At 38.2% G+C, this 16,858-nt stretch overlaps 2 protein-coding genes and 1 long non-coding RNA gene across 3 annotated transcripts in view; 1 reads left to right on the top strand and 2 right to left on the bottom strand.

The window, feature by feature from the left end:
• The window catches only part of lrrc31 (leucine rich repeat containing 31), a 10,089-nt gene extending 5,722 nt beyond the window's left edge, over positions 1-4,367 (bottom strand). Inside the window, exons 1-6 of the mRNA XM_055007367.1 lie at positions 4,094-4,367; positions 2,686-2,880; positions 1,547-1,675; positions 1,109-1,276; positions 254-418; positions 1-168 (exon numbers count right to left, since the gene is read on the bottom strand). The exon at positions 1-168 is cut by the window's left edge and continues 15 nt beyond it. Coding sequence (XP_054863342.1) covers positions 1-168; positions 254-418; positions 1,109-1,276; positions 1,547-1,675; positions 2,686-2,880; positions 4,094-4,106 — 838 coding nt within the window. The 5' untranslated portion in view covers positions 4,107-4,367. The remainder of the gene's footprint in view (positions 169-253; positions 419-1,108; positions 1,277-1,546; positions 1,676-2,685; positions 2,881-4,093) is intronic.
• Positions 4,368-6,195: 1,828 nt separating this feature from the next.
• Positions 6,196-15,577, bottom strand: eif2s3 (eukaryotic translation initiation factor 2, subunit 3 gamma). The gene is made up of 12 exons (XM_023296560.3): positions 15,440-15,577; positions 13,252-13,315; positions 13,035-13,162; positions 12,113-12,234; positions 11,223-11,317; positions 10,321-10,479; positions 10,023-10,157; positions 9,845-9,939; positions 9,355-9,499; positions 8,805-8,974; positions 8,051-8,223; positions 6,196-6,540 (listed from the first exon to the last, which is right to left on the bottom strand). Exons 1-12 carry the CDS (start codon positions 15,506-15,508, stop codon positions 6,477-6,479), a joined length of 1,419 nt encoding a protein of 472 aa, XP_023152328.1. The 5' UTR covers positions 15,509-15,577; the 3' UTR covers positions 6,196-6,476.
• On the top strand, positions 6,447-14,744 carry LOC129347997 (uncharacterized). The gene is made up of 3 exons (XR_008600384.1): positions 6,447-6,580; positions 6,840-12,350; positions 13,222-14,744. It is a non-coding gene; the product is annotated as an uncharacterized LOC129347997 (long non-coding RNA).
• Positions 15,578-16,858: the final 1,281 nt, after the last annotated feature.

Below are 16,858 nucleotides of genomic sequence, written 5' to 3'. Positions count from 1 at the left end.
CGTTGGCCGTCAGCCCACAGGCCTGCAGTCGGAGCGTGGTGAGGTTGGTGGCATGAGAGAGGGAGGCGGCCAGCTGCTTGAAGCCGCCGGCGTCCACTTCCTGTGAGAGCTGAGGGTTACAGGAGACGTCCAGCAGAGAGAGTCTGGGCAGAGCAGCCACCACGCCCCCTACAGGTAGCAACACAGCAGTCACACAGGGAGGAACGAACAGAGGAGCCGTTCTATAGGAGGATAAACCGTTTAGAACCTGTACCCAGAACAGCAGCGTCAGCCGCAGTCAGCTGACAGGCCACCAGGTGGAGCTCCCTCAGCACCGGCTGCAGTTTACCCAGAAGGCCTTGCAGAGCGCCGCCTCCAACGCCGCTGTTCCACGACAAGTCCAGGATCTCCAAGAGAGGGACACTGCCCAGAGAGTTGCCTACACAAAATACACAAAATTAATTTTATATGTTTATGTAGTTTTATGTCTCCAAGAGCTTAAGTTTCCTTTATTTTCTTTCTTTGTGTCAATTTTGCTGTTATATTGTTGCCCTAAGACATGACTTTGTGTCTCTTTGTGGTTGTTTTCTGTCTTTAAAAGGTAATTTGGTGTCTCTAGGGACATGTCTTGTGTCTCTTTGTGGTTGTATTTCATAGTTTTGTAGTTGCCGTGTGTCTCTGAGTAGCTGTTTTCTGTCATTTTTCCTTTATGTGGTTGTTTTGTGTTTCTTTAAGGCCATTTTATGTTTTTTTGTGGTCATATTGTGTCTCTTTGTGGTCATTTTGTGTCTCTTTGTGGTTGTATTGTGTCTCTTTGTGGCCGTTTTGTGTCTCTTTGTGGCCGTTTTGTGTCTTTTTGTGGTCGTTTTGTGTCTCTTTATGGCCGTTTTGTGTCTCTGTGGTTGTTTTGTGTCTCTAAGAGGTAATTTTGTCTTTGTACATGTTGCTTCCCATGTTCCTTTGTGGTCTTTTGTATCTTCTTGTTGTTGGTTTATGGTTCTTCGTGGATATTTAGTGTCTGTTTGTGGTTATTTTTCCTATTTTTGCGAGTTGTTTTGGGATGTTTGAACCAGAAACTGTCTGACTACAGTAAATAAATAGTAAATAAATAAACAGTGAGTATCTCCACCCAGAGCGGCGACGTCGTTGGCGTTCAGCCTGCAGCTGCAGATCCTCAGGGTTCTGATCCCAGACACCTGCTGCATGTGAGAAGTCAGCGCTGCCAGAGATCCACCAATCAGCTCGTTCCAGGAGACGTCCACCTCCTCCAGCTGAGGGAGGAACTGCAGCAACGACGCTGAGGAAAAAGACGAGAATAACACCATCAAGCTGCTGGAATCCGTTCAGCATTTGGTTTTTGTGTGTTTCTGTGTGTTTCTATGTGTTTCTGTGCGTGTTTTTGTGTATTTCTGTGTGTTTCTGTGTTTCTATGTATTTTTGAGTGTTTCTGTGTGTTTCTGTGTGTTTCTGTGCGTGTTTTTGTGTGTTTCTGTGTGTTTTTGAGTGTTTCTGTGTGTTTCTGTGTGTTTGTGTGTGTTTCTGTGCGTGTTTCTGTGTGTTTTTGCACCGAGCTCCAGCAGGTCTGTGGCCGTCAGATCACAGTGACCCAGTCTGAGGTTCCTGCTGTCGCTCTTCTTTCCCAGCCTCTGCAGGAAAACACTGACTCCTCCCCAGCCCATGTGGCGTTCACTGTCACCTGGAACACAAACGTCTCACCTGAAGCACCCACAAGTTTTATCCTCCGACACAAACAAGACGTAGGAGAACCGATAAAAACCTCTGATGTCCAACAGATGCAGCTACACTGAAAGAAACCGGGATGTTTGTGGTTGCGTCTCTTTGTTTTTTATTTGTGTCTTTTGTTGTTCAATTGCGGTCTTTTTGTAGATGCTTTGTGTGTTTTTGATCATTTAACATATTTTTGCATCGAAGTTGTGTCTTTGTGCAGCCGTAATTTTGTCTTGTTGCACATGTTTCATGTATCTTTGTGAAGGAGACACAAAATGACCGCAAAGAGACACATATTTAAAGCAAAAAGAGGGTTAAGTAAATATGTAAGACACAAAATCACCTTATGTTGTTCCTTATGCACTTGTTTTGTGTCTTTAAGAGGCAATTGTGTGTCTTCTCGCCTGTGTTTTACACATCTTTTTGCTTTAATTTAATGTCTCTCTGTGGTCATTTTGTGTTTTTGTGTAGCCTGTCTCTCTTCCTGCTGTTGTTTTATTTGTCTCAAAAGTCATTTAGTGTCTTTTTGTGGTCATTTTGTGTGTCTTTTTGGTCATTTTGTGTGTCTTTTTGGTCATTTTGTGTCTTTTTGTGGTCATTTTGTGTCCCTTTGTGGTCATTTTGTGTGTCTTTGTGATCATTTTGTGTGTCTTTGTGATCATTTTGTATCTCTGTGGTCATTTTGTGTCTTTTTGTGGTCATTCTGTGTCTCTGTGGTCATTTTGTGTGTCTTTATGATCATTTGTCTCTCTTTGTAGTCATTTTGTGTGTCTTTGTGATCATTTGTCTCTCTTTGTGGTAATTTTGTGTGTCTTTGTGATCATTCTGTGTCTTTCTCTTTGTATTTAGATTCTTTTTGCTGCTGTTTTGTGTCTCTCAGATGTCATTCAGTGTCTTTTTGCGTCCTTTCGTATCTTGTATTATAATAATAATGTAATAAATCCACATCAGGAGTCTCGTTACATCCTCCGTCCTGACCTGAGCTCTGTCCTCCTTTGTCCTCTCTGGCCTCCGGCTCTCCGTCCTCTGGAATCCCCGTCTGGCTGGAGGATCTGGACAGGAAGCGTCCCAGCGGCTTCCTGTCTGAGAACGAGCGCTTCCTGCGAATCTGGCTCATGATGACATTGAGAGGAGAACGCCTCAGGCTGCCGCCGTCCCGCCCACGCTGCCCATCTGACCAATCAGAGGCAGGGAAGAGCTTTACTTCCTGTTTACATCATGATTAACTCCATAGAAGATGCTGTGATTGAATATTACAGGTGGGTATCAGGGGATTAAGGGATTTTTGAGCAATTTATAGCGAGCAAAAAATATTTATTTAAACATATATATTTTAAATATATGTTTAAAGACTAAGTTGTAATTGTTTATAACACTATATAAACTGCCCTTAAATGTTGCTATAACATTATTCTGCTTATAAATTGAGGTTGGCCTCAAATCAAAAAACTAAAAATAAAAGTCAATATTTTTAGCAAGAATTAACAGATTATTGAGAAAAATAAACTTTTGGTTATCAAATATATTGAAATATCTTTTAAATCTCATTTAAATGTTTAATTTGTGGCATTAAAAATAAAAAAAGCAATTGAATGAATTAGAGCTTAAACTGCGCAATAATTAAATGATTAATGAAATAAAAAAATAAACGTTTGGTCATTAAATATGTTAAAATATACCTTAAATCTCATTTAAATGTTTAATTTGTGGCATTAAAAACGTAAAAAGTATAAAAATTAAAGCCATTAAAGGATTAGAGCTTAAACTGCGCAATAATTAACAAATTATTAAGATAAAAATAAACGTTTGATCATTAAATATGTTAAAATATACCTTAAATCTCATTTAAATGTTTAAGTTGTGGCATTAAAAACGTAAAAAGTATAAAAATTAAAGTCATTTAATGAATGGGATCTAAAACTGTGCAGTAATTAACAGATTAATGAGGTAAAAAATGAACTTTTGGTTATTAAATATACAAAAATATACATCTCATTTAAACATTTAATTTGTGGCATTAAAAAGTAAAAAATAAAAGCCATTTAAAGGATTAGAGCTTAAATTTTGCAATAATTAACAGAACAATGAGAAAAACAAACTTTTGGTTATTATATATATATATATATATATATATATATATATATATATATATATATATATATATATATATATAATAACCAAAAGTTTGTTTTTCTCATTGTTCTGTATATATATATATATATATATATATATATATATATATATATATATATATATATATATATATATATATATATATATATATATATATGTTGAAAACATGGCTAAAATTGTCATATTTCTTCTGCAAAAGGTAAGAAATCGATAGTTTCGGTTTTAATTTACCCAACAGAAGAGGTGATTTTACCTGCAGACTCCATGTGAGCTCCAGCTGAAGACAAACAGAAATCTAGAAGGTTTTTAAAAATCCGTCCTGTAGGAGACTCACTCGGTTTGTTTGGACTCGAACATGAAAATAAAAGTCAAAAAATAAAAAACGTCGCATCCGGTAACCTGAACGCAGCTTTCAGCCTAATCCACAGGAACTAAAGCACATCTGCAGGATCCATGAGATTAATCCCGTATTTGAGCTTTTCCTGGGTTCACCTGCTCACCGATCACGTCCTCCAGACACCTGCGTGACGTCACGGCGCGTGCCCGTCAGGCGGATCATCCCGGAAGTGCGCAACAGCTTCAGTCCGTGTCGATCTGATCAGTTTATAAAGCAGGCATTGATTTTTATCTCTTAAAAATAAATAAATAAATAAATAAAGACAGACAGTAATTCAATATTAGGCCAATTTAAGCAGATTTTCAAAATAAGACTATTTTGTTCAACTTTCTGCTCTTATTTACGACATTAATTTCTGTTAAATGTAAATTATTATTGGGTGATTTAGTTCGCAAGTTGAGACAAATGTTTTTTTATGTTGGATGTATAAGAGTATTGATATCTATGTTCAGTTTTTACACATTAGAGTGACTTGTAATTAGTTAAAATTTGTGGGAAAACGGCCTGAGTTGGAATTTAACAGGATTTCAATGCATAATTTTGCACTTATTTAATCTTAAATAACTTTATTTAAAAATTAAGACCACAAATAAAAGCAGATTGTCGTTGTGATTTTAGAAAAACTGCTTCATAATAAAGTCCAGATTTAGAATTCTGAATCAGTATCTCGTAGTTATGATTATTAACTGCTAATAAATAATTCGGCGTGACTAATTTTCCTAAATATAAGAAAATATTGTCTTAAAACGGGTTCAATTTGCAGCACAAAGAGTGATAGAGCTGCAACTGGAGCGCTTCCGAATCTGCCCGGGAATCCCGTGATTTTTAAGATTTCTACGATATTTAAGTAATTTAACGGTAGCTGTCGATACGTTCAACGGTAGAATACAAAAATGAGCTATTAATATCTAATTCGGCTTAATTATTATCTTAAAATATTAACAAATAACGGCTTAAAGAAAGGGCTCATCTTGCAGCGCAGTTTACTGAAGCGAGAACCAGAACGCGCCCTGAAATCCCGCGATTTTTAAGTTTTCTTTCAGGATCAAATTAATTCGCGGACAGTTTAAGGTGTGTTTAATGTTAAGCAGCAAAAATAATCACTTAATGTATAATTCGGCATTTTTAACTCAGCAAAATATCTTCTAAACGTGGGCATTAGTTTGAAGTTTACTGTAGCGAGAATCAGAATTTGCCCAGGAATCCTGCGATTTTTAAGTTTTCTTCGGTTTCAAAATAATTCTCTGACAGATTTCGGTACATGCAATATTACATATGATAACTAAGCTATTATTGATTAATACGGCGTAATTAAAATCCCCAAAATGTGTACAAATGTTGGGTAAAAGTGGGGCTCCATGTGCACTAGTGTGTAACGGTGTGGGATCGGAGCGCTTCCGGATAGCAAGTTGCAGGACACAGTGAAACTCAAACCCTCCAGTATCTTACCTTTTGTGAAATCTGAATTTAAACAGCTTTAATTAATGTATATTTACAGTGTTTGATCCAGATCGTGCCTATTGTCTGAGTGGAGAAAACAAAGTCAAAGCAACATTTATTTGTTTTGTACCAAAAATTAATCTGAAAGTGGGTTTTTAAACCATATTAAGGCTGAATCTTTGATTTTTAAACAGCAATAATGAACTTTATTGGCATTTTAACATGTTTTTCAATTTGGGTGCATTAAAAAGCCCCCTAGAGTGACAATTCAGTTTTTTTTATGGCCTTTGTCTCAATTTTTAAGCATATAAGACAGAAACAGCAGATCAAGACAAGAAATTGTTCAGTTTTTTAAAATGACACTCAAAGCTCTTATATGTCAAACAAACCCTTGTTAAATACAATTAGTTTGAAATTATTCACGTATTTTGCAAAATACTCCGGTAAAAGATATTTTTAAATCTTAATTTTTGACCTTTTGCTTCTCTGCAGGTGCAACAAATGAACCCACCAAGACGTTCTTTCCAAATGTATTTTATTCCGTGTGACTGAAGTATGCACTGAGTGCAGAATGGTCTCTGCACTGGATGGTTTGTGGTTTCTGGAGGATTGTAAAGACGATCTAAAGCAGCTCCTCTCCTCCGTCTCCTCGACAGGAACCAGAGGAGACGTCTTTAAACCGCTGACATGTCCCTGTTCTGTCCCTGTCCTTCCTCCTCGAGGGGGAAAAATAAAATAAAACTAAAAAGAAAAACAGCCCAGATGAGTGGGATGGTGGCGTTGTGGAGGTTTGGTCGTCTCAGTCGTCGTCCACGGTGGGTGTGATGGTCACGCCCCTCCTGATCTGCCCCCAGCCAATCAGACTGAGGAACACACAGGAAGCAGCGGTTACACACCTCACAGGTAAAACATTCTAATGTTTACAGTCAGGGAGGAGAGAAATGTGTGTTTTCTAGAGGAGAAGCAGCAGATTTTATCACAGCTCTGCAGTAAATGATAACAGAAACAATGTTTAAGAAAAAAGGTCAAACTGAGACAAACAACTAATTATTAAACTATTAGTTTAATAATGTTTTTACCTTTTCCAACACTGTTAGGTTCTAAAATATGTTTTCTTTCATAATCTGGTGATTTTATGGACTTCATTTATTTTATTTTGCAGCTTTTGTGAAGAAACTTCTAACTTTGCTTTTGAAAAATGGTCTAGAAATATTATTAAGAAGAAGAAGAAGAAGAAGAAGAAGAAGAAGAAGAAGAAGAAGAAGAAGAAGAAGAAGAAGAAGAAGAAGAAGAAGAAGAAGAAGAAGAAGAAGAAGAAGAAGAAGAAGAAGAAGAAGAAGAAGAAGAAGAAGAAGAAGAAGAATAGATGTTAGTTGGTAATAATGATAATCATAAATAGTAGAAATAATAGTAGTTGTTATAGAAGTTTTAGTAGTAATATTAATAGTAGTAGTAACAACAATAGTAATAGTAGTTGTAGTAGTCATAGTAGTACCTATACTAGTAATAGTAGCAGTTGTAGCAGCAATAATAGTAGCTGTAATTATAGTAGTTGCAGTAGTTGTTATACAACTACTAGTAGCAGTTAAAATAGTAGTAACAATAGTAGTAGTTGCAGTAGTAGTAATATGACAACTAGTAGTATTAATAATAGTTGTAGCAGTTGTTGTAGTTATAGCAGCTGTAGGAGTTGCTATACTCCTACTAGTAGTAGTTATAGTAGTAACAATAATAGCAGTTGTGGTAGTTGTAGTTAAAGCAGCTGTATTACTACTAACAATAATAGTCATGAGAATTATAGTAGCTGCATTTACAGTAGTTGCAGTAGTAGTGGTAGTAGTTACCGTAATAGTAGCAGTAATAGTAGGTGTTGTTATTGTTGCAGTAATAGTAGCTATACTAGTAGTAGCAGTAGTAACAATAGTAATAATAGCAGTTGTTGTAGTTACAGTAGTTGTAGTTGTTCTACTATTGGTAGTAGTAGTAAAAATAACAGTAATATTAGTGTTAATAGTTTTTGTAGTTATAGCTGTTATTGTTCCAGTAGCAGTAATTGTAGTAGTAATTGTAGTTGTAGTAGTCAGTACAGTGAGTAGTACTGAGATGTACGTTGCTTTGGATAAAAGCGTCTGCTAAATGAAATGGTAGAACTGTAGTAGTAATAATTGTTAATAATAATACCAGTGTTGGTTTATAATAGAAACAGTCATTAATAGTAGCTTTAGCTGTTGTAATTATTATTAATAACCTTCCACACTAGAAATGTAGTCCAAAACAATCCTGTCACTATTTTGACTGAACGCTGAAGCTCCGCCCAGCTCTACTCTGATTGGTTCAAAGACAGACGGCGTGTTCCTGCTTCCTGGTTCTTACCGCCAGTGTTTCTCCACACGTCTGCTCAGAGCGATCTTCTCCCCCACCTCTGTGCACACAGGGTTGGTGAGGACGATCTTGGCCAGATCGGCCTTGACGGCGCTGACGCGGCCGCCGGTCGACAGCGAGCCGATGTTGACCATCAGCACCTCGTTCTTGGACAGTTTCTGGACCTGCAGATGGACAGACAGACGGAGGAAACGTTGAGATCTAAAGTCCAGGAGCTGCAGACACACAGCTGTGTACAGTCAGGACTACGTTTCCCACGATGCACAGCAGCTGTGCATCGTGGGAAACGTAGTCCTGACTGTACACAGCTGCAGACACAGCATTCAATAAAATAAATTCAGCATGGCACAGAAACAGTGAACAGAGCAGCAAGTTGTTGGAGATACATTCAGCATGGAGAAACATCTTTCTACTGATGATGAGCAGAGTAGAGAGGAAAAGTCTTTAGAGGAAACATGGAGATAGAAAAATACCTCAAGTATGAGGAGACAACAAAGAGACAAAAAATGACAAAACCGAGACACAAAAAATGACAAAACCAAGACACAAAACGACAAAAATGAGACTAAAAATGACAAAAACGAGACACAAACGACAAAACTGACACACAAAATGAGAAGCGAGACAACAACATTAGAGAAAAGAGACAACAGTGGACCTAAAATTTGTCTTAAAATCGTCCTAAATGTAAACAGCTGTGTCTTCAGCTGTTCACTACATTTCCCACGATGCCCGGCGGCCTCACCTTGGCGGCCTTCTTGTCTCCTTCTGTACGGACTCCCAGCAGCCTCCTGAGCAGGAAGTAGGAGATCTCCAGCTCGGTGAAGATCTCTGGCAGAGCTCCGACGGCGCCCAGCACCTGACCGACCATCCGATCGGCTCGGCACAGCGTCGGGTCGATCTTGGTGCCCACACCTGCAACACGACACAGTGGGGAAAATCGCTTTGTTACAACAGTTATCAGTAGAAAAATAGAAAATAAACCAAAAATACACATAAGTAGTGGTTCACCTGCACCTTTTTTAAACTTAGCTTTCTCTACATTCCTTTGTTTTTACTACAACACCAGTTAAAGCTGGATAAAAAACACATTTTCTATGTTTTTCTTGTTATATTTGGACACTTAGTTAACCCAGTACTTTATTTTACTGTCGTGTTTGTAGGTCCTGATATTGCCGATTAAACATTATACTTCTCAGTTCTTTGTTCTGATTTGTTCCAGCCTGTATCTTTGTGATCGTCCTCCAGCAGACCTTTACCTCCACATCTAAACATCCAGCTGGTTTTGAACTTACCGATGAGGCCTCCTGGTGCAGCGTACTGCAGGTCGTTGTGCTCGGCGAACAGAGACACGATCTTGGAGAAGATGGGTTTGCACATCAGCTTCCCTTCCTGGTCTTTGGACACGATTCCTGGACGCACCTCAATCTCCTGACCTACCTGGACGTCACACAGAGAAGAGGACGACGTTCAGACTGAATCTTAGCTCCATGACATCAGTTACCATGGAGATCTAGCTCCACGGCATCAGTTACCATGGAGATCTAAGCCTGCAGCATCAGTTACCATGGAGAGCTAGCTCCACGGCATCGGTTACCAAGGAGATTTAGCCATGCAGCATCAGTTACCATGGAGATTTAGCCCTGCAGCATCAGTTATCATGGAGATCTAGCTCCACGGCGATCTATCCAGGTTGAAAGCTTTCTTGATACATTCATTTCAACACACCTGCTAACCTCTAATTTCTGTTATAATTCAGAACTCTGGCTCTTTATAAAGTCTCACCTTCAGGACCCCCTTCAGGATACTTCCTCCAGCCACGCCTCCTTTCAGGTCATCAACTTCACAGCCGGGTTTGTTCACGTCGAAGGATCTGATGACTAAAGAAGAAACGAGACATTTACAAACAGAAAAACAACCAGTGAAGAAAGAAGCGATGTGTGTTTGTTTATTTTGTTCCTACCGATGAGTCTGGGCTCGGAGGTGAAGTCTCTGACGGGCACTGGGATCTTTTTGACGATGTACTCACAGACCACCTCGATGTTGTACTTGAGCTGGGCGGAGATGGGAATGATGGGAGCGCCCTCGGCAACCGTACCTGCAGGAGGAACGTCAAGGTTTTACAACAAACTGTGAACATTTTCTGGACATTTTAGCACAACAACAGCAACCTGTCACACTTTTAATAGACAGCAGGTGATGGACAGGTGAGATCTACACTCAGATGAGGTATTAAGGGTTTTATGTAATGTTCTGCTCACCCTGGACGAAGGCGAGGATCTGCTCGTACTGCTCCTTGGCCTGGCTCTCCTTCACCAGGTCAATCTTGTTCTGCAGGATGAGGATGTGCTTCAGCTTCATGATCTCTATGGCGGCCAGATGCTCCGACGTCTGGGGCTGAGGACACGACTCGTTCCCCGCTGGTAAAACAAAAAAAACACACAAGACGTTTTAATCACGTTTAACGTTGGAGCTTTGATAAAAGCATAGATTTCCTCACTGGACACAAAGAATCCTTTAAATCTAGAGTTTAATCTGCTTCCTGAGGGGAGACACAAACGGATATGAGATCATTTATTCTATTAGATTTAGAAGTAAATGTGTGTTTTTTTTCATGTTTGTGTTGCTTAATTTGGCATTTAAGAGATAAAAAATGCAGAAAATGTTCAAATATGTTGAAAATTTTAGTGAGAAATTAATTTACAGAAGAAGAACCCCAAGACTTTTTGTTACTAGCAGGAGATGTCTAGTCTCTGGCATCCTGCGTCACTTTTTTCAGTGGAAAATTACAGCAGAAATGTTGTTATTCACCTGTGTATTTGTGCTTCCTCAAGTTTGTGCTGATTAATTTGGCATTTTAGAGTCAATGTGGCCACATGGAAGCAGAAAATCTAAACAAGAAAGTCCATCACAGAGCATTAACCCCTTATTTTTACTTTAAAAAGAATAAAAAGTTGGAAGCCTTTTGCTTATTGGACTCATACAGCGAACAACAAAGAACATAAGAACGGAGGAATCACTCAGATTAGAGAACAAGAGCAGAGATGTCGCTTTGTGACCCCATAGAGTCACATTAACAGGAAACAACCCAGAGCCATCCTCTAAATAATCACATCAGTTAAACAAAACCTCTTCTTCCAGCTGGAGTTAATCAGAGACTCACCGATGAGCAGGAGGGCGGCGTCCATGACGGCGGCTCCGTTCAACATGGTGGCCATCAAAATGTCATGACCAGGACAGTCCACAAAGGACACGTGTCTGAGAGGAAGAGGACAAACGGCTCGTTAAAATAAACCGTTTGGTCGAGAAAACGGCAGAAAACAGCAACAGAGAGTCTTCAAATATCTGACAAACAGCCCAAGAAAACAAAGATAGTTAGTTTACCGTCACAAAAGAGGGAAAAAAAAAGAAGTAAAATACCTGTATGTGTGATGCAGGAAGGAGAGATTTTTTTAAAGAAATGAATCAATAAAATAGAAGTCCAGCTGCTTTTTTATTAAAGCTAATAGGATTACTGAGACCTGGAACCTGGACGAACGATATGGTGTTTGTTTGTAGAGCCAACACCAATGCCAATTACTGAAAATCAAGAAAAGCCGATAACCAATATTTGGAGATGATATATGATTGAATATTATGTATTAACTGCATATGATAGGAGGGAACCTGTCATTCTTTATTCTGTTTTACACAATTGTTTAACTAAGTGATTGATCAGTTTATGTTTGATTGTTTGGGATTGATCAGTTTGTCTCTATTTGCCTGCTAACTTAGCTGCTAGCCGTTAGCATGACATTAGCCACTGTGAGAAGCTAATTTCTACTTTGTGGTTCAGTTTTCTCTGATTGAGAGACATTTCTGTGACGACAGACAAAGAGAGGAGGCTGCATCAGACCTGAAGTAGTGTATGTAATTTATTAATAATCTGAAAAATTCCTGTGATCAGCCACAATAATCCCTAGAATCTTCAGACATATCACTCAAAACCACGACTCCTTTTTTTACTCAAACAACTTCACTATGAATTAAGCAGTGTTTTCCATCCAGTCTTACCGGACCAGTTTGAAGTTGCCCTTGGTGCCGGGGATGTCTGTGGGAAACTCATCAGGAGTGCTGCTGCCACACGACCGGTAACACTCCGGCCGGGGACAGCTGGGGTCGTCCAGCTTATAGACCTGGAACATGGAGGAGACGATCAGCATCTGGAAATATCTATCTCCATCTAATCTGCTGCACGAACCTCAAACAATGAACAGACCTGCTTTCAAAGAGTGAAAACGTCGTATTGAAAGTAAGTAAAAGATTCAGTTTGAGGCTTCAGTGCATCGATGTAAATGGTAAGAATGTACACAAAAGTAGAGACGTGTTATTAGCTCGTATCATCCATCTGCAAAAGTTTAAAAATGTGCCTTCACTTTCACAAAAAAAACCACACAACTAAGGCTTATCATATCAAATCAAACATGAAAAATATGATGAAATTTATCATCTGCACAGAGATGTTTCTTTTGATGTCTTCATCTTTTTAAAATATCACAACATTAGCGTTTTATTTGTGAGCAAACCGAGTAGCAGTGTTGGGATTTTCAATTGCATTTAAATTTTACTTTGTGAGCAAAATTTGTATTCTACTTTTTCACGTCTAAGTTTTGCTTTCTTCGATCCATTTCTGTACGCTGATGTGACTTGAGGTAAAAAAAATACAACTCAGTGACACTACTTTTACATTACACTTCTTGAAAAAATGCTAGAAAATCCTGTGATGTACTTTTAGGTCTTTATTTCACACGTCTAGACTGAAAAATGTTGTAGCAGCCAGCAGGTTTGATGTTGTCGTACATCATATTTCTCCAAAAAGGTCCATAAAACAATTGCTTACTTTATCCCATCGAGTCAAAAAGAGCACACTATAAAAGTGCCTTGTAAAGAAATAAAAGCCCCTAAATTCCCCTCAGGAATAAGTCGATCCCCTCACCTTAGCGTTAGCATATCCTAGCTTGATGGTGATGTTCCTCTCCAGCTCGTTCTTGAACCTGACAGTGTGGACGCCAGAGATGGCCTTCACTACTGTGGACTTTCCGTGGGCCACATGACCGATGGTGCCTGAACGGAAACAAACGGAGGATTAAAACAGGCTTTTCCTCTTTTATCGACTTCCACAGATGACAAAATCCGACCAGCTGCTGATTTACCGATGTTGATGGTGGCCTGTCTGCTGATGATCTCCTGGGACAGAGGCGTCAAGGTCGACACGTCCTGGAAGAGAACAAATCGCTTTAGACCGGCAGAAAACAACAAGAGCAGCGCTGCCTCGGTCCGTTTAATCCTGGAGGTGAATGGGAACAAAGGCAGGCGGCACACTGACCCATAATAACCCCACAGAGCTAACATGAAACACAGCTGTGACTGTCAGTACATGTCCCCAACATTACAACAGGTACGTTTGTGGCTTTTTATGGTAGTAGAGTTTAAATTAGAACCAAATAATACACTAAAAATATAGAAATATTGCATTTATTCAGACAAATTTTGTGATATGAGTCATGATTTTAGTGGGGATTGAGACTGTAATCTGTTCCTTTGTGTCTACAGAATATGATTTATATGCCAAGCATCTTTGTAGAACCACAAAACTCACTTTATAATGATGATAACGTACTTTTTGACACAACATTTGGACTATTACACTTGAGACTAGATCATATTTTCATTCCTTATTAAGCTCTGGTGTAAATTAGCTATTTCCCGCTGCAGGTTTTCTAGTTAGAAGTACTAAATATCAAATCTTTCGTCAGAAAAATAACCCAAACAATATAAATCACATACATCCTGACTGAATTCATAAATTTTGACATTATATTTTATTTAATTTAGACAAAACGTCATAATTATTAGGAAATGATTGTGTGAATTTATTCCAAATAATATTTGCTGTCAAACCGTTTTTTTTCCCTGTTTGTGCTGCATTATCTGGACTTAATAGCCAAATTTGGGGTTACAAAACAACATATTATGAACATTACTAGAACAAAATAATTGTTCTGGGTAAATTCACCGTCTTTCCAATGCTATCAAGGTTCTAGCCTCAATAGAAATCCTGTAATTCCTAATTTATTAACCACATGACACTATGGTTCTCCTAAATTGGGTGGGTTGGTGTTTTTGTTCCATAATAAATCATGTAATTTACGCTTACTAATGTTAAACAGACGCTTCCTAACCATCAGAAACCAACAGGAATGAATAGATTTATAATATGACGGCATTTTTTACTGTTTGTGTTACATTATTTCTAATATATCTCAAAATCTAGAGCTACAACATGATATATTATCAAGTTTATCAGTACAAAATAAATGTTCTGGGTGCCTTTTCTGTCCTTCCAATGCTATCAAGGTTTTATTCTCAATAAAAATTCTGCATTTCTTCATTTTAATACAGATATCGCACTATGTTGAATGTACAAAGCTCAAAAATATTGATATTATTGTTATTATAATATTATTGTTTATGCGGCACATTAATTCATTAAATTTAGACTTTAACTGTTTAAACAGAGGCTTCCTTAGCATCATAAACCAACAGGAATGAATGGATCTATAATCTGGCTGCATTTTTTCCTGTTTGTGTTGGATTATTTCTAATTTATCTCAAAATCTAGAGCTAGAACACAATATATTATGGAGTTTATCAGTACAAAATAAATGTTCTGGGTGATTTTGCTGTTTGTCCAATGCTATCATGGTTTAATTCTCAATAATTCTTAATTTTAATACAGATATGACACTATGCTGAAGGCATAAAGCTTAAAAACTGTTTGTCTTATTGTTTATGTCCCATTATAAGCTATTCATTAATGCCTGCTAATGTTAAACAGAAGCTTCCTTAGCCTCACAATCCAACAGGAATTAATGGATTTATAATCTGGCAGCATTATTTATTGTTATAAGACAGATGGCAGCCTATAAATGAGGTAAAATATTGAACAGCATCATTGTTAAGAATCCCGGTGACTTGTTTTTAAGATTTTACAGCACAGAAAAAGATGCTAATGTTCGGGTTAAACGGGATAAACAGACATTTCTGACATGAGTAACTGCCCCTTTAATGCACAGACAAACTTAATAAAGACTATAAAGTTTGTCTAGTTTTGAAACTTTGATTAAATAAGAATATAAATCGCTGTCGGAAGAGGAGCGGGGCTGCTAGCTCTCCGCCCCGCCGGGCCTGCCGTCATGTGCCGGGTGGAGGCGACGCAGCGCCGGCGACCGTTAACCGGGTATCCCCCCGTCTTTACTGTGACCGTTTGGGTGACACCACGCACCGACAGCCACCGACACACAGGAGCGACGCCGGTAAAGCGGTTAAACGGACACTCACCAGAGAACCGAGGTCTTGTTTGGCCAGATGAGGCTGACCGAGCGTCGTGCCAGACTCGTCGCCCGCCATCTTGAATGAAAAGGAACGGAGGAGGCGGCTCCGGCGAACGCCTGATCAACCGGCGGAACCGACGATTCTCACCGCCGAAAATCAGCTATTAAATCAAACAGGTTTTATTTACAGCAACATTAACATTAAAGGTTATATTTTTAGACAAATACGTGCGATTTTAATTCGTCTTCACTGACAAATTGCGGCTATAATTCGCAACTCGCGTGAATCACTGAAGTAACGGCAGCGGGGTCCTTCGTCAACGGCTGATGCAATTTATATCCACCGTAAAGGAGAGGTTTCTTTAAAAACAATAAACAGATGTTTTTTTAAACTGAATTAACGACTGATTATAACCGAACATGGCACATAATTTCACTGGCATTTCCTTCGCTAAAAATTAAAGAAATATATTCCTTCGCATGTGTCAGGTCCGTCGGTGCTTAGTGATGTCATTCAGTTACGTTTTGTAGTCCCTTCATGCGGTTTTGTAGTTCTGTAAGGTGAAACCAAACTACTTTTTGCTATTTCACTGCATTTTGAAAATTTTTAGTAATTTTCTTTCTTTTTTTTACATTTTAATAATTGATTTTTTCCTAATTTATTTTAGTTAAACATTAACTAATTAATTAAATTGAACTAAATTAAACATGTATATAAGAATATCGTGTCATCCTGCGGGTCAAAATTGATCCGTTTTAAAGTTTGAAAATGTGAGGGAAAAAATATTTTCACATTGAAACTTCTGATGTCCACATTTACAACATTTTTTTGAGAAATCTTTGAACATATTTTCGTGGGAAAAGAAAGAAATATTAAAAATGTTTCTTAAGAGCATTCACAAAAAATCAACCAAAATCCAGCGAAATTTACAAAGTTGCATTGTTGCTTGCACCATTGTTGCACTTTGAATCATTGCTATGCATTGTATGACATGCTCTGAACGAAATTTCATTGTTTTATTGACAATGACAATAAAAGATTGAATTGAATTGAATTGATTTATTAGTGCTAATTAGGGATGTCCGAGAATATCTGCCCACCGATATTATCGGCCCCATATTGATATTGGCATAAAAATGTAATATCGGTCAATATCATGAAAACCGATCTCATAATGCCAGGATTTTGCCGGCATTTACTGGTGCACAAGTGATCACATCATCAAACTATAGACTCATAGAGGGAGGGAGAGAGGGAGAGTATGAACTGTTGTTTGACACAATTAAAATAAGATAAGCTTTATTTATTGATTGGGGAAAGCTCACCGTTACAGCAGCTCCAAAAGAAAAAGTATAAATGCAGTACAAGAATAAATATGAAAAAAAACACAGTGCAAAAAATACAGAGAACATTATATACAGATGA

The sequence above is a fragment of the Amphiprion ocellaris genome, chromosome 22 (assembly GCF_022539595.1).
Source record: "Amphiprion ocellaris isolate individual 3 ecotype Okinawa chromosome 22, ASM2253959v1, whole genome shotgun sequence".
Taxonomy (NCBI): domain Eukaryota; kingdom Metazoa; phylum Chordata; class Actinopteri; family Pomacentridae; genus Amphiprion; species Amphiprion ocellaris.
Note: the sequence above shows the minus strand (reverse complement) of the source record. Positions and strands in the feature narration are given on the sequence as shown.

Excerpts from the sequence above, each read along its gene's own strand:
- eif2s3 (XM_023296560.3), bottom strand. The coding sequence starts at position 15,508 with ATGGCGGGCGACGAGTCTGGCACGACGCTCGGTCAGCCTCATCTGGCC. Across the intron at positions 10,480-11,222 it reads CGCCGCCCTCCTGCTCATCG|CGGGGAACGAGTCGTGTCCT; the intron begins GTGAGTCTCTGA and ends TTGTTTTACCAG. Across the intron at positions 10,158-10,320 it reads GATCCTCGCCTTCGTCCAGG|GTACGGTTGCCGAGGGCGCT; the intron begins GTGAGCAGAACA and ends TTCCTCCTGCAG.